At 35.2% G+C, this 23,667-nt stretch overlaps 1 protein-coding gene across 1 annotated transcript in view; it reads right to left on the bottom strand.

Moving 5' to 3' along the window:
- Positions 1-5,593: 5,593 nt before the first annotated feature.
- Positions 5,594-23,667, bottom strand: part of LOC128209358 (uncharacterized) — a 30,416-nt gene continuing 12,342 nt past the window's right edge. Inside the window, exons 2-8 of the mRNA XM_052913377.1 lie at positions 22,342-22,459; positions 19,198-19,915; positions 16,450-16,541; positions 12,635-12,914; positions 11,777-11,916; positions 11,075-11,180; positions 5,594-10,773 (exon numbers count right to left, since the gene is read on the bottom strand). Of these exons, the coding sequence (XP_052769337.1) occupies positions 10,586-10,773; positions 11,075-11,180; positions 11,777-11,916; positions 12,635-12,914; positions 16,450-16,541; positions 19,198-19,915; positions 22,342-22,459 (1,642 nt within the window). The 3' untranslated portion in view covers positions 5,594-10,585. The remainder of the gene's footprint in view (positions 10,774-11,074; positions 11,181-11,776; positions 11,917-12,634; positions 12,915-16,449; positions 16,542-19,197; positions 19,916-22,341; positions 22,460-23,667) is intronic.

Below are 23,667 nucleotides of genomic sequence, written 5' to 3'. Positions count from 1 at the left end.
CTCTTTGTACAACTAAAACAGGACGTAACAATATTTTAGGTAGAAGTTTTACATCTTTTATTTTCAAAACTTAAAGATGCACTATTACTATTACAATAAGATTTACCACAATTAATAATATTGTTTTAATTTTTCAAAAGGGATGAATACATGTCGAAAACAATGGTTCTTTTGAAGGATACAGAGTTTGATTTAAAAGAAATGAACATAAAACACGGTATTTCTTCCTTTAATATAAGACTATAGTAAACCACAGTAAATCTTTTAGCATTCACCAATCATTTAATATTTTTGCACTTTCTGCTTTTAAATACACGGTTACAATCTTCTTATCAGTTATTTATAATTTCCATAAATGCATTATTAAGTATGTAGTTTAAGGCTTATAAGTCAAGATTAATGTTTGTTACACTTGTGTATGTATTGATTTTGAATAAGAGTGCCACTTTATACCTTTCAAACGATACCAAAAAAATATAGTGTCACGAGGTATCCAAAATTTACAATTGTGGGTTGGATACCTTAAACAGAAATTGGGAACAAAACGTAACTAAAACAATATGTTATTACGTTTATCGATAACTGCACACATCGGCTTTCTGTCAACTCACAATTACCTGCAGCTGTGGAATGTTTTTTTCGACTGTGAGTACAGTATATCGATCTCCTGCCCCTTCCCAGCAGTTTGACGCGTGAACCTAGAAACACAGCAGATTTTCTTCCAGTATTAAAATCAAATCACAAGTTCAATAGAAACAGATTCAAACTGTTTGCGTCATGGAGGTCATGCATATTTTTGATACAATTTTTAGGACTTTAATCAAGCAAATCAGTTGTAAAAGTTCAATCATATAGTTTTTGTCCAATGGCTAACATTTCTGTGAAGGTCACTATTGAGGCAAATGGAGCCGAGCAACAACCGAATGTGCACATCGGAAAAAGCCCACATGAAAATATATGATGTTTTGTATGATGTTATCGCCAATAAAATTTTACTTTTGTTTTTAGTTTCAACCTCACCCATGAAACAGTTATTAGGCATCTAATCTATGCATGGACAGATACTAGATACCGGGTATCCGCAGGCGGGGTAGGTCTTTGCGGGCATTTGGAACTATTTTGCCATTTTCCATCGAAAAGAACAAACTCCGCGCAGTGTTACTTCCCTTGCAGTACAGTAATCACTGCCTTCACAAATATCACGTGATGATAGATAAAACGGCACGTGATTGCAATTTACAAAATGGACTAATATTATGCTTCCTTAACACCTGGATTTGTTCATTTTGTATATGCCGCCAACATTCGATTTGTTTTGGTTTTGCTTGCAATCCTGGTTCAAAACGTTCGATACATGTCTGAATAGCTAACAACACATCCATGTTGATATTGTAATTTGTAAATCCTACTTTCAATTTGAAAAAAGACCGAACATTTCCGAATGTTTTTTTTAATTGTTATTTTTTTATAAAACATATTATGCCTATCAACTGGCGTAAAGTAATTATTTAAGAAAGGATATAAGAATAAATATATATGATTAAAAAAAATGCCATTAAAAGTTTTCATCCAATTTTGGATGAAAATCTTGTGGTGGCAGTGATTACTGTACTGCAAGGGAAGTAACACTGCGCGGAGTTTGCGAAAAGAATATGGCCAAGGAGTTCAATCGGAACACCTCGGCCAGTATCCAACAGGAATTGACCTATCTCGAAGCTTGCCGGAGATGGCCGGGTTGTAACGATTGCAAGGAGTTCCGATTTTTTCGCGGGTAGGTACGATTCTAGAATCCGCTACCCGACATCAAAACCGCCTTATGTGTGTAGCTTTTTGGGTGTTCATCCTCGTTGCCTTCTGTTTGTTAAAGTTGAAGAATAAGATGTTTCTTCTCCGCGTGAACAGCGATTCACATGACAAACGTAAAAGAAAATCCAAATTGTACTTGTTTTTTGCTTCAGCCGACATGATACTCTTCTATGAAATGATACTTTTGCGTCATGACGTTTATATACGGGTACTAGCGGGTAAGATGGCTGAATTTCAACTCGACGTTTTGAGAGTTTGTTTAAAATTTAGAGCGTTTTTGCGTATAACGAAAAATACGTTTAGACTGCTTTACAGTTTCATCACGAATGGTTACACACGGGCTTCAATCTACATGTAATATAATCTCAAGGTGTATATAAAAGTACTTATTACAAACTATTCACATCCCAAAACGTGCCGATTGACTAAAAAAATTACATAAAATTTGAGGTCGTCTTACTCTCAAAAACAAAGCGCATAGAGTTCTAGCGACGTTTACAGTCTATGACGTCTAACTTGCAACACATTGAAAGTCCTAGAACAACATGACAACGTTTAACTGACAATATTGACAGCCACAGCGCAAACATTGGGGACCTTCGACAACTTACAAAACATTTACATTTCTAGTACAACAACTTTATCTTATTCTCATCTTTCGGTAGATTCTTTGCGGTTGCGATTGTCGAAATTGCTCCTTCGTTTCCAAAGACTTAAAACTGACCTTTTAACGGCAACAGTATTTTCTCCTCGACAAATGTTGAAAAATATCGTGAAGGTACCCATATGATATTAAAAACATAACGCCGTAGTATACTGCAACATACTTATAATTTTTATTTGACAATTTGTCAATGAGTTTTATTTTTCTGAATACGTGTTTCTTGGCCATTTCCTAAGTGATCATTGACGTAGCTTTAAAAAGTTCCTGTGTCCCTTTCTTACGATAAATAGCTTACAATTTTGTTTCTTAAGAGTGCAATGGTCCAAACTGAGACATTTTGATTTTCCAACGTTGCTGCATTTGTATTAAACGACCATTTACAGGAAATAATATGAATGAAATGAAGAAAATCTCAGTAGCAAACAACGGCACTACGAGCGGATGTGAAACACTTGTCATGTTTTCTCAGTTTGAAAATTGGCATAAGCCGATAGTTTGAAGCTAAATATATCCACCTTACTATATGAAAGTGTGCGAATGCTTTCACTGGTTACACGGGTACAAATGTCTATGTGCCAGGTCAAAGCTACATATGCACAGGGAAGTCGAACTAGTATGGATTAAAGGAAAACAGACACCGGTTGAATGTAAAACGGGCATTTATTAAAATGCCATAAATGTTGATTAGTTACCAAGGAGGTATTTTAAAAAAGTTTCCTGGGAGGACAAAACACCAAAAAGGAACCGCCGTCCAGAGACTATATACAAGAGTTATGGCCGAATGTTAACGTTTTTTTTTCACGGAACAAAGACGACAGCACACCAGTTATTTGACATACCTCAACCTGTTGGAAACACTGATAATCCACGGTACCGTAAGGTACATGTACAATTTTCTATGTAATGGTGAAAGGCCGTAACTAATCATGTGAATCAAAATAGTATTGCGCTTATATACGTGTGATTTGTATAAAATTATAATTATTTTAGTTATTATTTAAAATAATCATTTCGACTTCGATGGAAATATAACAAGTGCTAACCGTGTTTTCATCGTGTATTATGCACTTCATACGGAAAAGAACATTATTTTTTCTCATCTTTGGACATACAATACAACAAATAAACATTTTCCTTTTTTCCAAACGTCAAACCTCAGTCACATCCTCATTGGGCATTAAGTTGTTACAACCTTAAAATCGGAATTATTTATAAAACCTAGATAAAAGTATTTTAAAGCTTTCTTTCTTCAAATAAGTGCATATAGTTTCACACAATACAAGAAACATAAGTGTGTTTATACCATGCTGCTTTATCTACTGACTGTCCATTATTACAACAATGACTGTCCATATTATTTGAACAATGAATGTCCAATATACATACGGTAATAAAATATTGGACAGTAAATTTTTAAAATATTGGACAGTTAGTAGAAATTAAGTACAAAATGCAGCATATAGATAATAGAGTTCAAAAAGAACAATGGATGACGGCACAAACATGTTTTAAGATACGATTACAATTAATGTAGCCACTACGCAGCCGATATGGAGACCACATGCAGACACCATGTATGTGATCTACAGTTGTGCACCAGTCAATTGTAACCACGCCCCCCAGGTCCGGGGAATAGCGGGGACTTTGACTTTCGGTCCAGCCATACTCGGCTAAAATCTCCGCCCTGCGGGGACGAACAGATGGTAAAATCCCCGCTAAATGCCCCCGCACCCCAGGGACCCTAAGAAAGGCCCATTCCCCGCTATATTTAAAGCGAAGACAAAACCACCGCATTCACCCGGCACTGCGATCGGGGCCACCTGAAAGTAAAAACACGGCCCATTTCCCCGGTTATCCCCGGACCGGGGGGGGGGGGGGCGTGGTTACAATTGACTGGTGCATTAGCGGCAGTTAAATTTACGTCATAATGAGCAAACGACTATAGATACGATTTTTTTATTTGTTGTGTTACATTGTCTAGTAGTCTTCTACGAAGTTTGTTCAATTTATGCCTCTAGTGTCAAAACTGGCACCGCCCCGGGGGTTAAAAGAAATTGCTTGGCCCAGACCCTTGACTATTTGGTACGTAGCATCATATAGTTGGCCTCTATCAAGTTTTGTCAAATCATGCACCAGGGGTTAAAACTGGCACCGCCCTGGGAGTCACAAATTTCCTAAAGACTTATATAAGAAAATCTGCTTGTCAGACCTGAAACTGCTAGCCCAAGACCCCCCCCCATACTTATATGTAGCATCATACAGTGGTGATTGGTTAAGTTTGTTCAAATTATGCGCCTGGAGACCAAACCGGCCAAGCCCTGGGGTTCACAAGTTTCCAATAGGCTTATATCCGGAAATCTTTGAAAATCTTCTTTTTACAAACCATATTGCCAAGACCTTTTATATGTGTATGATGGCCCTTTACCAAGTTTGTTCAAATTATGCCCCCAGGGTAAAAGCTAGCATCACCAGTTTTGACCAACTTTCTTATTTTTGTAGCTACAGCAATGAAATTTGTACCATGTGTATAGTTTTGAAAAGCAATTTCAATCTTGTCCTCGGATGAAATATACTTTCACATTTTGACATACTTTTTATTTTTGAAGCTACAGCAATACAATTTGGACCATGAACTTTTTCAGTTTTGAAAAAAATATGAATGTTTTGCTTAGATGACCTTGATTGTGACCCTTTGACCTTCTTACTTATTTTTGAAGCTACAACAATGGAAATCGGACAATGTTTGCAGTTTTGCTAACAAATATCAATGTTCTCCTCAGATGAGCTATACTGTGACCTTTTTACCTTATTTTTAAAGCTACAGCAATTAAATTTGGAACATGTGTACAGTTTGAAAAACAAATATCAATGTTGTGCTTGGATGACCGTAACAACTACAACTTTTGACAATACTCGATCATAGTTTAATCCCTAGTTGCATTGCTATAAACTAATAAACTCATTCATTTTCATAAAAAAACACACCAAAGGTTCAAAACTTTTACTCAGTTAAGCATTTAGGGCCATCATCACCCTCCTGTTAGTAACAACTGATTTAACTCTAATAAAAATTAAAAAAACAAACAAAAAAACAACAACAACAACAACAACAAACTACAATAATGAATGTGTCATAATTTTATTTGTATCATTTGTTCCAAAAGAATATGTTTTAAGTGACCAAGACAAATTCTCAATTGATACAATTCTAAAATCATTTTCAAGAACTGAACTGAAGGCATTAAAAATAACAATACATGCACTTTAATTGCACAATGTTACACTGTCAAGGGCTTCTTAATTAGATGCCAGCAATGAAAAAATGTGCAATTGAGTGATAAAGCAATTGGCAGCTATTTTGTCAAAAGGCAACAGACAGTTACTCTTACCAGTCAAGTTATTTTTATAAATACTACAAGCAAGGAAAATATGAAAAGATATTGGCAGCAGTATAATTGCAATGGTGAATGAAGGTGGGCTACCTTAAAATTGTTAATACATTACAACAAGCACAGGAAATACAACCATATTAATATATATATATACGAAGGAAAATACTGTGACTAAAATATACATACAGTAGCCTTATGAAGCAATGTTTCAATGTTTCATATCAGGAATGTACTATAAGATTCACATCATTTACCAATGTTTCAAATACCATTCCTTTCAAAATTGGACTGTGTTTCACATTGTGTTAAACAAAGTTTTTTAGTGATTTTTTGTTCAAAATTGGCTTCCAGCGCCAAACTGGTAATTGATTTGCTAGCACTCACATGATCCTTTTGATCCTTCTTTTGAGTGGGATATGATCCTGTTCTTTTGGACATGCTTCAATAAAGCTCTTCTTGACATCTGAAATATCATTTTTCCACTACCATTTTTAACTTTTTGTTCCCTGTACTATATCATACTTGTCTTTCCTCCTGTCATCCCAAACTTCATTTTCTCTGGTTTCTCTAGCAATTTCATTGCAAGTAAATTTACTATTTTATTTCCTGCAATGTCCAGGAGTCTCAAATCAACCAAGATCGCGTTTGATCATCAAGACTGCTTTATAAGCGGATTGGCATCAACAAATCGGAAAAATTGCATGGAAAAATCAACTTTTCCCTTGAAAAATTGTATATAAAAATTCATACATTGTGTGTTGAGAAAATAAGTCTTAATAACCTACCAAGATGAGGTCCCTGGGAACCACCATGTTTTCCAGTTACCAGTATTGACCAAAAACCGATTTCAGCTCAATGTCTCAACAACCTTGACATTTGGCACCGACCTCAAAATCATTCAGGTTCATCTCCTAGTCATGACCAACCTGCTTACCTAGGTTGAAGTCGACAGGCCTAATTGTCCCCAAGTTATTAATTGGATACCTTCGAGATGGATAGACAGTCTGTTTAATATGCTGCCTTTCAAAATCATGATGTTTTTACTTAATGAAACATTTAATCAAATTTTCTAAAATACAAAAAATAAAGGACAATGTATTATGCAATCAGAATAATATCATTTCATAATACAAAATATTTTATCAAAAGGGCTGCACATTCAACTCATATTTTATTAACATTATGGATTAAGAAAAGACATGATTCACCACAAAATATAACCTTAAATTTGACCATAGGACACAGATTCCCCCATATTCAGTGTTTGACACAAAAGCAATTTGTCCATTCTCCATAAATATGCATCAAAATAATGATTTCCAAAATTTAATTACATCAAATACCTTCCTGAAAGATCTGATCCAAGTATAACTAATCATTTTGAAGTTAAGAGCGTAACAAGTTAAACAAGTCCAGAAATGCCATAACTCTGGTTTTGTAGCTGGAAATGAAACCCCAAGTGCACAAATTTGTCACTCAACATCAGTCCTGTAAGCTTTCATGACTCTTGGTAATGACGGTTTGGAGTTTTAAGGGACAAAAGTCCAGATAATGAGATATGCTAAGTTTGGGTAATTCAAGAGCCATACCTGTCGTTTTGCTAAGTGCAGCAGGAAACAGGTGCAAAACTTCACTAAATAACATTCCACTTAAGTCTATTTGTCTTATTGGAGTTTTGAGTATCACAATTTCTCATAATACTTATGGACAGATGGTGCACGGTGGATGCGCAGACATGGGCAAATCTAAATCCCCCTCCATCTTTATGAGGGCATAAAAGTGTGCCATTTATAAATGAATTTATAATGAATATGCATTGATCATGAAAGGTGTCATGATGCTTGCCAATATCATGATACCGGGTAATACAGTTTCATGTGTATGTTCTTATTAGGAGTACATAACTCATACATCATAATTAACTAAAACTCTGATAACATATTGCAACATTTACAACCTATTCCTCAGAATAACACTAGGCATTCTTCAGTAATAGCAAGTAGGAATTTCTCTGTTAGAAGATTAAATCCATGAATATAAACAAACTACTGAGAAGCCATGTTATGTACAGTGCCTAAAATTTGGAGACCTGTTTGAAAATCATTACACAACAAAATCATCTTTAAAACAAAATTCTGCACTAAAATGTAACAAAAATACCTTCATTGAGATATATTTAGCATATGGTGTTTGAATCTTCCTGAGTCCAATTTCTCGAAACTTCTTCAGCTTAACAGGCTTAAGTCGCTTATTTCAATTAGCCAAAATAAATACTAATAATGAATTTTGATAAATGAAAAATGATTTCTTCTAAATAAATATAACGCACATTATAGAACAACGCAAATAGTGAGTGTAGCTTAATCCTGTTATAAGGGACATAAGAAGTTTTGAGAAATAGGGGCCAGGTTGATAAATCACTACAATTTGGAGTTTCAGTTATTGAAAGTTAATATGTTAACTGTTGCTTTAAAACGTAACAAAAACAATCAGATGAGATGTTGTGTATGTGTGTGCACCAGGGGCGTTGCTAGGCCGTTTCGAAGTATACGCATAAATTGCGGTTGAAATGAGCGGAATGGGGGGTGAGGGCGGCTCCGCCCCCCTGGAGTTTTCGGTTTAGTCATAGGTCAGAATGATACTGTTAAGCAAAATTAATTTCTTAGTACAGGATCATCAGCATTTAATCAACGAATATTCAATTCAAAAATGCTATGTCTAAAACAGCTTCGTAGGAAATTCAAAAATAGACATTGTCTTAAATAATGAAAATGCATATGAACGTTTGTTAAAAGGTTTTCCTAAGTTCATTTAACAATTTCAACACGAAACAAACTTCTATTTCATAGCAAAAGGTCGTTTTAAGTATGCACTGAAGGAAATTGCCAACGATTACTCCAAAAAATTACACCCGAAAGAGTAATGAAATAAGTCGATGCTTCTTCTGGGCGAAGATCTCTATTACCCATTGCGATTCGATTTCCCATTCACGGTAAACGTTAAACAGTCCGAGACCAGACAAGTGACAACAAATAAAAAAAACCTCATAGAAATGTTCTATTTTGCTGCTAAGATGTTTAGTTTATCAGCATTGTCAACTGCTTGAAGATTATCTTTGAACTTGTCAAGATGAGGAGGTTCAAAGTTGGCGTTTGCCATTCTTTGTAAACATTGTTCGGATATATTCAGTATTTATCGACTATTCATTCGTGACTGAACAATAAGGGAAACTAAAGAAATAAAAAAGGCATTCCTTCAACAAAACCGTAAACGAGGCTTTTACTGAATAATAGGATTTTTTTTATATTTTATTGTCTCACATATTCAAAATAGGCAGCCCGCTAACGCTTCACCTCTCTTACCCTTCAGTTTTTATTGCATTTTTGGCCCCAAATATTTTCTGAGTTGTGCGACGAATTGTACGCACGGGCGTATTGTGCATAACGGCAGCTACGCCACTGGTGTGCACCAATGAAACATTACTGTTTGTGGTGTTCAATAAGGGGGTACAAGTAAAGTGAGTCTAGGGACGTTTAAGTCAGGATCTTGAGTCTTATTTTGAGGCAATTTTAAGCCAAACTATAAAATAAGATCAAATATTTAAAAAAAAAAAATCTATATATAATAAAGTAAATACATTGACATTCATCTTGTATTTCACAATAAAAAAATTGTGATTGTAACCAAAGTTGAACTGTTTTATAGTGTTAAACACATGTCCCAAAATATATTTAAATCCATATTACCTGTCATAATTAAATTTAAGAAATCGTGGGAAATGTTTTGTTGTCAATATCAAATTCTTAAAGAGGCCAGAAACTCCGCCAAAAATTGGTAATTATTAAACAAAGTTTAAACATTTTTTATTATTTGTACCAAAATTTATTTAAATTATCAACAAGGCCATGGGACACCATTTTTTTGTTTGCAAATTTTAAGTAAGAAAAGGGTACATATCTCTGTAAACAAGAGGGCCAAGATGGCCCTTTATTGCATATCGGACGTGTGTTTCTGGTCATGTGACCAGTGCTGGAAAAATCTATCTTACACCCCCCATGTAAGATAAATCACGCGCAACAACGCGCCACTTCTTTTTCTTTTATTGTATGGTTTATGAAAGGTATAAATATGCCATTTCAATGAAGCTCAATCTAATATATATGTATGCAAGACTTTTATTTAAAATTGAAAATAAATAATCGTAAAAAACGCGATTTTTAGTTATTTGAAAATACTGCGCTTTATGACGTCAGTAAACAACGCCGCTCATGCTTTTTGGGGAAATGTCCAAAAGTTCATTTTCTACGTCATTCTTTCCACAAATTGATCATTTCAGATATATGCAAGAAAAAATATCAATCATGTTTTTCCGGTCCGGATAGAAAAATCCGACCCTCGGGCAAGCTGTGTGGCCGGTAACGAGGCAAGCCTCGTTACCGGCTTACGCACGTGCTCTCGGGTCGGATTTTTCTATCTGTACATGAAACACATGATAGATACTTATAATATTGCTCACCTGATTGGACAAAAGGTTCTAAATTATTGATCGGACAACATACTGGACACCTTCCATCACCGCAGGTGAACCTATAATACATCCCATTGTTTAAACGGTCTTGTTAAAACATATGTATTTGTTTAAAATGTTACAAAGGGCAAATACTCTTACAATATTTAAGCTTGAGTTATAAAAATTGTCACAAAAACAGCTGTTGAGTATCTCCTATTCCTCTGTCTCCCCTGATGCAATCCTCTGTATGACAGCCACCACACTAACACATCCAGCACACACACCAAAAATGATGATGAGAATATCCTTGGCCTTGAAAACAGGGTGAAGGTCGTGCCAACAGACCTTGAGGTGAAACAGGCATGGTAGTATGAAGGCTAGGGCTGTACTGCCCACTGCACCTGGGGTAAAAGCATTACAATGTCATCTATGATGTATAGTTAAATTAATGAAAACAAACTAGAGTCATCACACTTTGAATAATAGCATCTATCACAGAAGGAGTCATGACTTGGACCTCCATTAAATAATAAAAGCCCATCATGGTTGATTTGGTGGGCTTGAGCCCTCTTAGCCTCCTTGTAACTAGTACTGGTTTCTAGCCAAGAAAACGACCCCAGAGTGATTCATATAAGCTTATAGCTGTCTTCACACAGTCAAGCTAGATCATTAATACAAACAACACTAAATATTTGTACGAACCATTGAAGCCTCCAACATAGGCAAAGTAGTCCTTGAGAAGTATTGCCAGCCCACAGGAGGCCATCACTATAATCACACGGACCATGTTACGCTTCCATGTAGCAACCTGCACAAAACAAGACAAGCATTTTATCCAAAAGTGTGTTTTTCTATGTACATGTAGGAATATTACATATTGCATAACAGAGAGGTGTTTCCAGTCATGTGACCAGTACTGGAAAATTCTTCAAGCCTTTATAAAAGATAAGTGCAATAACTTGCCTAATGTTATATATATTAATACTAAAAAATAATCACTACCAAATTATCAAAACTCTATAAAATTGCAATGTTTTTTAGGAATTCTTTGACGTCCAATTTATTGTGTGTAAATAAACAACAACACACACATTTTTAGAGATAAAAACCCCACTAAATTTACAAGAATGTATATGCTGGTCCATTATTTACAGCTGGTTAAGGATGTAAATAGACTATATCATACCAAAACTAATTTCCCTAGCTACAATATGTGTAATGCCACATATATTATGAACAATGTCTCATGTGAATATTTTAAATTTTGTTTATGTTATACCCGAGATTAAAGTCATAACACGAGAACAACACCAAGCTATTGAACCTTAACTTTTTCTTAGAAACACGGAAAGCTTAAAACAGTTTCGTTTTGCACAAACTAAAGCACCAAATGTAATTGCCTACACTGTCTGGTATGTGGCTGGGCATATGCTCTGTCAGTTCATGTTTGTTATCTTCCTCTAGGGGTTCTCTGTCTGATGCTATAAGGGCTTTTGTTTCATCCTTGTCACTTTGATTCTTTTTTGGTGGGCCAAAAATTCGACCTGAAATGTTTTAAATGTATTACAATAGTAGTTCTTGGATATTTGTAATATTTAGCCTCATTTTGGAAGTTACATATCAAACACCGGGCCCCAATTTCTCAAAACTTCTTAAGCGTAACAAGCTTTAGTACCGTAGCTTATTTCACTGAGCAAAATTTCTGACTTCTGATTTTACTAAATGAACTAGAAGCACTGTAATGTGACGAAACCAGGTTTTCAATAAGAAATTTTAGCCAATTAATTTCTTTATGAGATAGGAAAAGTAGCAACATTAATCTTTATTTTTATCCAAAATAACACTGAAAATTACTGTAGTATCTTATGTGTTTAGTATCCATCAATTCTAACCAAAATTTCTATTTTTAGTGACCTTGACCTTGATCCCATCCCCCTCAAAAGCAATCCCAAACTAGCTCTTCACGTAAGCTACCTACAAACCAACTTTCAATACTATCCATCAATGCTAGTTTAAGTTATTGGCTGGATATCAATGTCTTACGTATTATCATCACAAATTGCAACAAGTAGTTTTTTTATTTCCTCAACTTTGTGTAAATTTTGATTACTGGCTAAAGTTCAATTCACACAAATACAAAAAAAAAACACTATCAAAACTGTTACACAAAAATAATTTCAATATATGACTAAGATCAACTAAAATATTTATCTCCAAAGTAAAACGGGCCAGCCTGAAGAGTACACAAATATATAAAGGTACCTTCTAGGAAAAGGTATCTCTCAATTATTTCTATCACAGGAAAAATCTGAAGAGGGTAGGTCAGCATGATTCCAACACATATTCCGACGTTGACAAATATTCCAAGGAACTCGCCCGGTGGAAGATTTTTATTCAGCATTTGCTGAACGTCTTGTCCAAATGTTAAGTATCCCAGGATTCCAAAGACACCAAGAATGATGGTCAGGACACCGACTGCTCCATGAAGGAACCAGGTGAATAGATGTCTGTTTCCAACCATGCTGGATTCTATAGGAATCACCTTATATGAAAAGGAAAAAAAAATGTATATATTTTGTATAGTTGTACTTTTTTGGCAAATAAGTATAGGCACATTTTATGGTTAGGCCACACCAAACTAATAACTTGTTCATCGGATTTCCCGCACCTATTTCTTCAGAAAAGCAAAAAAGTATTTTTATTTTTTTATCACTTGCCCCCGCACCATCTAAAAAAATATTATATTTTTTTTACGAGCCCTAATTTGTTTTGTAGAATGTAGCCTTTTCCCTTATCACCATGTTTTTCGATCGTAACTATCAAAGCACCAGCTAGACTCAATCATGCAGCCGCTCTACTTAGAGTCAATGAACGATATAGACGCGTATACAAGCGTCTAGATGATCGAGACTAAAATTGGCAACATGAAAACATTTATTTCACTTCCTGATTCTTGAAAATTACGTGAACAAATGACAATTCTACCACCATTTAAAGTTTGATTAAATTTTGGACAAATGTGTTTGTATTAATTTGGCTTCCGCTTTAAGTAGACGTAAATATAATGGGCAAGAAGCGCTGAATTTCATCGTGAATGACGGTTGGGTATAAAAGACTGGCTGGACCGGACCAAATCCAGACCAACAGAAATCTACAAACTGTTACGGAATTCGTTCGTAATTTTCCTGATTTTGTGTTGGTATAAAAGACTGACCAGACAGGACAAAATTAAAATACGCATTGCTATGTTTTATAGATATTTTATTTATTAAAATTATATTTTATTATGTCTATCTGTGCGCCTGTTTGTGCGTCTGTACGTTCATCTGTATGTGCATCTGTATGTATGTATGTCTGTCTGTCCGTCCGTATGAATGTCTGTCTGTATATATGTCTGTCTGTATGTATGTCTGTCTGTCCGTCCGTATGAATGTCTGTCTGTATATATGTCTGTCTGTATGTATGTCTGTCTGTGCGGCTGTCTGTGCATCTGTATGAATATCTGTATGTATGTATGTATGTACGTCTGTCTGTTTGGGCGTCTGTATGTCTGTATGTATGGCTGTATGTGCATTTGTATGTATGTTTGTGAGTATATTGTTCACACTGAATCATTTTCTAAAATTAAATTAACTTATGTACGCATATAAAAATACTATGTAATAAGCTGTTAATTTTTGTCTTTATTATAATTATTAATAATCTTATTATTATTATTATTATTTGATAGTTATTATTATTGTAACCTGACATAATAAAATATATTAATTAATAACTAAAATATCTATGAAACATAGCAATGCGTATTTTAATTTGGTCCTGAAATTAGGTAAACTTCCGAACAATTTCCGTAACAGTTTGGAGAATTCAGTTGGTCCGGATTTGGTGGTGGTGGTGGTGTTAGTAGTTTATACTCCGGGTCCCGGCGTGAGCACATTGAAGGGTCCCAGAGTGACAGTTCAACCACCGCACACCTATCCTGGGCGGTGAACCAGTACTAGGTGCCTTCACTTCTGCAAGGAACTGACAACTTCTGTACATGCCAGGGGCAGTGGTACAGTGTGAATGGTCGTAGAAAGGATTTCATAACCAATCACAACAGAAGTGACCTGGCCCGCCCGGGAATCGAACTCGGGTTGTCCGATTAACAGTCAAACGCTCTACTGACTGAGCTAACCGGGCGGACGCGGACGGATTTGGTCCGGTCCGGCCAGTCTTTTATAACCAACCTGAATGACAGTGTTTGAATTTGGTTCAGACATGTTTGACGGGAATTCAGATGACCGTTACCTTGAAAAGACAGTTTCCAATCGGTCATCTATACCTACTACACCTGTCCAGGTAAAAACTTCAGGTGTGTATTCTAACTTCTTAGTTGCAAATATGATGTATTTTTTGTATTATTTGTTGCATTCAAAAATGTATATTTAATGATTTATGCATGTTTGTTTTTATTTTGCTACAGATCAGAGTATAGTGTTTATTTAATTCATATGAAATGCATGTACAGTAATAGAAAAATAAAGTTTGGCCAAGAAACAAGCACCACTTTTCTTGTGTTATCATCAAACTGTTTCAGTAATGCATACTACATTATACTACAATGAACATATATGTATAATATTCCTTATTAAAATTTCAGATTCCTCCGATGCAGCGAATCATGAAATTCCTGTCCCCATGACGCAATGAGGGCGTGCTCGTGGTGGAGGCCTTGGTCGCCGATGAGTCAATGTTCGTGGACAGTAGGTAACGTTAAAAATTAATTAACCTGACTGACATTCCTATGTGCTTCATGTAATCCCATGAGTTTTACCATTCACAAAAAACATCAAACAAGACGGATTGTGTATATTTTGTAAATATTAGTCAAAAAGGCCAATCGTGTAGTCATTGCAAGAGTGATAGCTGTAGTTTATATTTGATTGCAAATGCCTATATTTATTTTGTGAGATATCTTTCAAGTCACCTTGTCTAGTCATTTCCATGGCATGAGATATGACAATGTATTTTAATAGAGAATTACTTTTAACCAAGTTTTCCTAAGGAAAAGTGGAAAACCTAGTTAATAGATTTGGATATGCCATTGGGCGGGCAGGCAGGTGGCTGTGACCATTGGTGCTTGTGTCCAGGCTTAGCCATGCATAGGGTATTTTGGAAAAATAATAAAAAATAAAATAAAAAAGGTTTAAAAAAACTGGAAAACTGTGGTTTTGAGTTCTCTCATTTATTAAATAATTTAAAGAAACACATTTGCTTCATCTCAAATAGCAATTGTTTGATCTCAAAACTGATATTTGTATAGAATTATCTTTTAGTGTTATCATTCTTTCACTGGATGTTATCCTTGTACTGTTTACAATATCATTGTTTAGTTAATAAGTGAATAAAATGTGAGCAAATGTGAGTTAAATCACTATATATATTTGTTCGCTCTTCGCTCGCTCCTCTTTTTTGCTAAATGCAAAACAAATATTTTTATTATTATTTCGCTCGCTCGCCCCATTGTTTTTTGGAAAAAATCCGATGAACAAGTTATCAATTTGGTGTGGCCTTATAATAATTTTATTAATTTGCAATCATATTAGTTGGATCATATGTTTACACTTCAAAAAATACTAATTAAATTTTACTTTAATTCACACACAAATTTTTTATCTTATGTTGAATTTCATTGTTGGATCAAACTGTAAACTATGAATAAGAGAGCTGCAAGTAGATCTTTGCCAAAGTCAAGGTCACACAAGGGGAATTACTCTCTCGGTTTCACCACAGACTTACTGCGCCAGTTTTTATTTTCATTATTTCATGTGCAACTTTTCTCTGAATAGTCTCTGAACAACATGTATGGTAGAAGGTTAAAGGTTTTGCACAATGCAGCCACAACAGACAACAACACCTTTGAGGCATTCATTCACAATTCCTAGATATGTAGATACTATGCTCTTTTCTTCCTAAAGACAACTTGCTAATTCCATATTGAATTGCTAAATCATTTTAAATTTTCTTTTAAAACTTATTAACACAACATCAACCTAACAAAGTTTGTATACAATCCTTTTAGAAGTTAGCCTTACCAGCCCAATCCCTTCAAATGCACCGGCCACCATACCAAAGAACAGGGAAAAATGTTGCAAATTGTACAGCTCTGTTTCCTTCTTTCCATGTTCTGAAAATGAAGAATGGCATTAATGGGCAATTACTGTTAAAAAACAAACTAAATTTAATGTTTACCAAGACAAATCAAGAAACAAATACACATAACGTATACAATATTGTACAAAAAAAAACATTTAAAAGAATTTAATGAATGGTACGAGGACCATTCAAAACATACTGATAAACAAGAGGCACATCAGTGCCTGTGCTCCACTGGCCAAAGGTTCAAGCAAAGACCACCTAACGAACATTTTCGACAAGTTTCATAGAAATACAATCATCAATTTTTGAGGAGAAGTTATTTAAAAAATTTTTTTACTTTAATAGCTCTGGCTGCCATGTTGTGCAGTGGACCGAAATGATTTGGGTAATTTGAGTAAAGGAGCACCAAACAAACATTTCTGTCAAGTTTTATCGAAAAGAGGTCATCGGTTTCGACGACAAGTCGTATAAAGTTTTTTTTATTTTTTAGCTCTGGCAGCCATGGTGTGCAGTGGACTGGAACCATTTAACAAATTTTGATTAATGACCACCCAAGGAACATTTCTGTCAAGTTTCATCAAAATCTGATCATCGGTTTCTGAGGAGAAGTGGTGTAAAGGTTTTTCCTATTTTTAGCTCTGGCTGCCATGTTGTGCAGCGGAACGGAACCATTTGGGCAATTTTGGTTAAAGGGCATCCCGATGAACATTTATGTAAAGTTTCATCAAAATCTGATAATCGGTTTCTGAGAAGATGTAGTTTAACGTTTTTTTCTATTCTTAGCTCTGGTGCCCATGTTGTGCAGCAGACCAGAACTGTTTGGGCTATTTTGGTTAAGGACTACCCAAGTAACATTTCTGTCAAGTTTCATCAAAATCTGCCGAACCGTTTCAGAGGAGATGTCGTTTAAAGATTTTGCTATTTTTAGCTCTGGCGGCCATATTGTGCAATGGACCGGAACCATTTGAGCAATTTTGGTAAAGGACCACCAAAGGAACATTCCTGTGAAGTTTTGTCAAAATCCACTAATCAGTTTCAGAGGAGATGTCGTTTAAAGTAAAAGTTTACGCACGCACGCACGCACGCACTCACGACGGACAATCTGTGACGACATAAGCTCCATGGCCTTCGGCCAGTGGAGCTAAAAACAAACAATATTTAAAGTTTACCAATACAAAAGACAAAACCACATAACATACAAAATGTTGTACAAAAAAAAACATTTGAAGAATTTAATGAATGGTACGAGGGCCATTCAAAATAAGTAGACTTTCTAATAAGTTAAATTCATTTTTGACGTTGTATTTTATTTGGTGATTATATAAATTAAAGCATTCTTTTAAAGATACTGCCTGAAAAATAAACAAAAAGATATTGACATTTTGGTATTTTGATAATTGTTATAACATCAAAAGGTTATGACAGAGCACACGGTATTAAATGGGGTTGTAAGTAAATGTTTGAGCGGTTAAACATATATATACATACATACCTTGTAGAATGCTATTCAAAGTTGTCACTGAATGCTCTAATACATTATTAAATAATCAAGCTTTTAATTACTGAAGTGTTTAATAGAAATTGATGACGTCAAAATGTGAACGGCACAGCAATTTTTACATTTTTTCGTAAAATTCTCATTTCTGTAAAGTTTTCTGTTTAAAAGTGCTCTAAAAGTTCATCAACAAAACGACAATCCCCAAGTGCAACTTGAAAAACATGAAATAACCAAGTTTAACAAATAATGGGTATCTCAGCATGCTGAGCTAAATATGAAAACATACTAACTTTTACAAAAAGGAAATGCGTGATTGATGTATAAACTTAACAAGGGTTATATTGGTAAGACATCTATTAGAACTAGTCAAAATCTTATTTAAAAAAAGGAGAGAAAAAAAACTGTTATCAATTTTGAAGCTGAATAATGGTACTTTTTGACAAATCAAAACAATGCCTTTTATGATCATTGCGTTGTGCCTGTTTGCTTTACCTAATCTTTAAAATATAACAATATTAAGCACAATTACCGTTCCTTTTCTGTGGCCTTGTGGTTAAGGCGTCCGCCTACGGAGCGGGCGGTCATGGGTTCAATCCCGGGCCGCATCATACCGAAAGGCGTTAAAAAGTACAAGTAGCTCCCTTGCCTGGCGCTCGGCATTTAAAGGGTAGTGCTCGGAAAAGTGGTGTACTCAGTCCTGGTTCAACCCAGAAAGTTGTATCCCCTGTATCGGTGCTTTACACCGAGCACGTTAAAGAACCAAGAGGTCTCTTCGCAAAGAGCTATGGTATCGCACCCAGATCTCTTGTATCTCACTCTGATTTTTTAAGACTTCCAATGTTTGGATTTGACTGCGAATTGCTGTCAATTCTATCTCATGTCAATTATGGCATTAAAACACAATTTAAGTCGTGATGGCGTCACGGCGGGGTCAAGCCATAATGCAGCAAGTAGGCGCGGGCAGACCTTGATAAACTCAAATAAACAAACACAATTACCGTATATACCTGAATGTCACTAGGCACGCTACAGTGATAGAACATATTCTGTTGATTTCTGTGATACCTTTAAATTAACTTTATTATTACCTCCGTTAAATGTTTTATGTGCAATGTATTTTTTGAATGGCCATGGTATATTCATTTCATAACCGTAGTAAATGTGAAATTAATATGAAAATACTTACTGCTGAAATTGTATATAAGGTAGGCGAAAATTGACACAACTCCAAACAGTATGGAGAGGTTTGCCAGAACACTGACGACTCCAAGGTAACGGACATTGCGTATCAGTGCAAACAGAATGAACACAAGTATTGGTGAGATTACTAAAATCCTGAGATCTGGAGCTATGCTATAAAACTCAACATTTCCAAAAGATGGATCGGTACCATTTTCTTGTATGTACACTTTTTCACAATGTGTTATATTTGTCACATTATCCGTTACACACTTGTTATATGGAAACAGCGAATGTATAGTATTTCCTATAAAGATAGAGTAAGATGTACAAAATCCAAACTGAGTCATGGCGATGAAAAAGTTTACAATACCAAGACCAACATTGCCATAGCAATAGAAACCAATATCACCATAGCTCATATTCTGACTGATTTTCTCATGAATATTCTCCCCACCAGGAGAGTGATACTCTTCTTCAATTTCCTCATTCTGAATGGCAGCATTATCAAAATTTGGTGAACTAGAAGCTGATGTGTCATTTTCCTCTTCACAGTCAGCATCACAGTCGTTGTATTTTGTTTTTCTGTTTTCAGATCTGGAGTTCGCAGTTTCAGCTTTATGTTTTTTTATCAAATGGTTGATGGCATGGTTTTTGGTTTGAACTATAAGATGGCAGCAGTGGTCCGTGAGAGCTGCTATGACCAGCATTCCAACAATACCCAGCTGAAATTTAATACATAGAAATTTCTTATAATACATCAGGGTTGGTCTCGAAGTTATATCATTTTATTCATAAAGAAAACATAGAAAGCTAGACTCACAATTTGTCTGTTTGTAATTGAAAGGAGATAACCTGGTTCATTTTATGAAAAAGAAAGTTGACAAGAAAGTTGCAAAACACTTAATTTTAAGAGTGACGGGCCCTTTATACAAGATTAAATTGTCATCTAAATATCTTTTCCTTTAATTGATTGAAGTTTTTGTATGACTATGCAAAAGCAGTTGATACTATTGATATCATTTGTTGAATAACAAATTTGAACTGTTTAATGAAAAAAATAAATGAAAGAGCTATATTTAAAAAAAAAAAAGTCCAGTCAGAAACTTTGTGCCCATCCCCCTATAACTGGGGGCATAAAATGCTATTTAGCCACATAAAGAGTAATACACCCAAAAACAGCAATTTAGTGAAAGATGGAGAAATCAAAGAGGTCATCTTTAGGTCATGACCAAACCTGTCCTCCCTACAAAGTTTTTAACAATAGACCAAAGCCTAGTCTTGAAATCCATCAGACATGCTTTAAATGATCAAAATCAATAGGGGTCATCTGCAGGTCATGACTAGCCTCCCCTTTCAAGTTTGAAAACAGTATGCCAAAGCAAGGTGGTTGTGACAATGACCTTTGACCAACTTCATCTCAAAATCAATAGGGACCATCTTCTTGTCATGAAGAATCTCCCTACCAAAGTTTAGGACTTTCAGCCAAAGCATACTCCAGATATCAATCTTTGTTTGTGTTCAAGGTCACCGTGAACATGACCTTTGAATTACAGATCACAAAATCAATAGGGGTCAACTGCCAGTAATAGCCAAGTTGCCTATAAAGTTCCAAGACATACCAACAATTAAGATCGAGGTAATTCCAAGTATCTTTATATACGCTTTCTATATAGAGCTTTTCATATATATAAAACTATACAAAAATTTGCACTAAAATTTTGGTCCAAAACCATTTTTCTACTTTTAGTAACAGTGACCTTGACACCCTCATAAGCAATCACAGGCTAGCTCTTCACATAATCTACCCATACACCAAATTTCATCACTATCCATCAATGCTACCTTATCTTATTGGGCGGAAACCATTTTTCTATTTTAAGTATCCTTGACCATGAGCCCAACCCATTCAAATGCAATCCCAAGCTCATCACATTAGCTTCATACACACCAAGTTTCATTACTATCTATTAATCCTGATTTATTTTATTCAGAGGAAACTATTTTTCTATTTTAAGTAGCAGTGACCTTGAACCTACCTCCTCAAAAGCAATCCCATGTTAGCTCTTTAAATAAGCCACCTACACACCAAATTTCATCACTAATAATCAATCGTAATTAAATTTCGTTGGCAAAATACATTTTCTATTTTTAGTAACAGTAACAAAAGCTATCAACACACCAAGTTTGATCACTTTCCATTAATCTTAATTAAAGTTATTGAGGGGAAACCAATGTTTGACGCTTGCCAACCTGCCCGTCCAACTTCCCCATTCTAATAACCCAGTTCTTGATGATTAATAACACCCATGTCAGTAATACCCATTGATGCTAGATGTTGACACATGTGCAACACAATATATTCCCACTTCTTTGAAGGGAGGCATACTTATTCTTTATGTGTACTTTATTTTCCTAAATTGATACTTACAAGTTGCGGTAATTGCTCACTTAGAAAGTTCAAAATTCAAGAGGTGTCACATTATGAAAATGAAAGACTCATTGTTTTGAATTGAAAGTTGTAGCATAGTACTTGACAATAATGAAAATTACTGAATCATGAAGAGAAAAAATTCATATGCATGTAAGTTACATACAAGGGCGCTATGGAGCGAATGCCAATGCTCCTCTCTTGTTTTTCAGTCGAAAAAGAGGTATAACTCCTCATTCATTCAAGCCAAAATTATGGACATTGCTGTACAAAAACTTCTTGTTTCTGGCAACATGTGTACCAAGTTTCATTGAATATCTTGAATGTTTATTAGCATGAATGTAAATGCTTTGCTTACGACACGTGGAAGGGGGTACCACCACTCCCACACCCACCCCCTACAAAAGTTGCACCACAGGTTGCCAAGCATTACATTGTATAAAAATTAAACATTGTTGAACTCACAGACGGCTAAGCATTTTCATACATGTATAATGATGCTGAACTCACCAACAGACCACAAAACATTTACATACATTTGTAACAATGTTAAACTCTGACACCAACAGACCACAAAACCTTTACATACATGTAGAATATTTTTGAACTCACCAATAGACCACAAAACATTTACATACATGTAGAATAATGTAGAATAATTTTGAACTCACCAACAGACCACAAAACATTTACATACATGTAGAATAATTTTGAACTCACCAACAGACCACTCTGCTTGAAGGCGTACGCCACATACAGATAATTGGCCCCAATAAACGCCTTTACCATGTTGGCAAAATCTGCTAAATTCACATACCATCTTGCTTTTTGGGCTCCTCTGAAGAATACATTTCTGGTCATTATTAAGGGCCTTCCACAGTGCAAAAGTTAGTTTGACGGACCAAAACATAAATGATTATAAACTAGTTTTATATTAGTTTTGAGGTTCAATATTTAGCAAGTATAATACATACATCCAGGGCAACATGTGTAGGTGTAATAAACTTTTATGGAATAAGATTTTATCAGATTTTCAATAAACAAGAGGGCCAAGATAGCCCTATATCGCTCATCTAAGTAAAATTTTGTACTATTGACTTGTTGATAATTAAAGGGCAATAACAGGGATTTGGCTTCTCTGATGTATTATGCCCATTCACATTATCACCAAATTTTGTGATGATTGGACATAAGCTTAAAAAATTATTGATAGGACAAAAGCAATTTTTGGTAATTTCTATAACTAAGCGCAATAACTCTCAGGTAACTACAGCATTTTTGCTTATTATCAAACACGTTCATCAAATTCAGACCAAATTTGGTCATGATTGGACAAAGGGTTCAAAAGTAATTGATCGGACTACATACTGAATGTTGCCTGTCTGCCTCATAGATGGAACTATTATATGTCCAGTTTTTTAAACAGGCGTGTGAAAACATGACAAATATGTATTTGTTTAAAAAGATACAAAGGGCTATAACTCTTACAATATTTAGGTTGGATTTATATTATTCAGCACCAAAAAACACAATTTACTGTAAGTTCATAAAGTTTGAAGTTGGTACCTTAATTCAATGATTTTAAAACATTAAAATAACAATAGAAACAAGAGGGCCCTGAAGGCCCTGTATCGCTCACCTGATCCAATAAAGATCATCAAGAATAACATTCTGATCAAGTTCGAGTGTTAACATGCTTTTCCTATTATTTGACCTGGTGACCAAGTTTTTGACCGCACATGACCCAGATTCGAACTTGGCCTAGAGATCATTACTATTAACATTCTGACCAAGTTTCCTGAAGATATAGTCATAAATGGGGCCTCATGGGGGCATTTTTTGTAACGAAAGCCAATCAATGGTAAGGGTAGTTTCTCAGGGACATAAGAAATACGTAAAATTAAGAAAGGGCAATAACTATTTCAAAAATGGTCGAATCGAGCAAGCAAGACAATATGCGCTGCTTCACTTTATGATCATCAATCTGTGAAAGTTTGGTAGAAATCGTATGAAAAACGTAAGAGGAGTTGCAAAGAAACCAATTTT

The sequence above is a fragment of the Mya arenaria genome, chromosome 2 (assembly GCF_026914265.1).
Source record: "Mya arenaria isolate MELC-2E11 chromosome 2, ASM2691426v1".
NCBI classification, from domain to species: Eukaryota; Metazoa; Mollusca; class Bivalvia; order Myida; family Myidae; genus Mya; species Mya arenaria.
The sequence above is the reverse complement of the archived record's forward strand: the minus strand, read 5'-3'. Positions and strand labels throughout refer to the sequence as shown.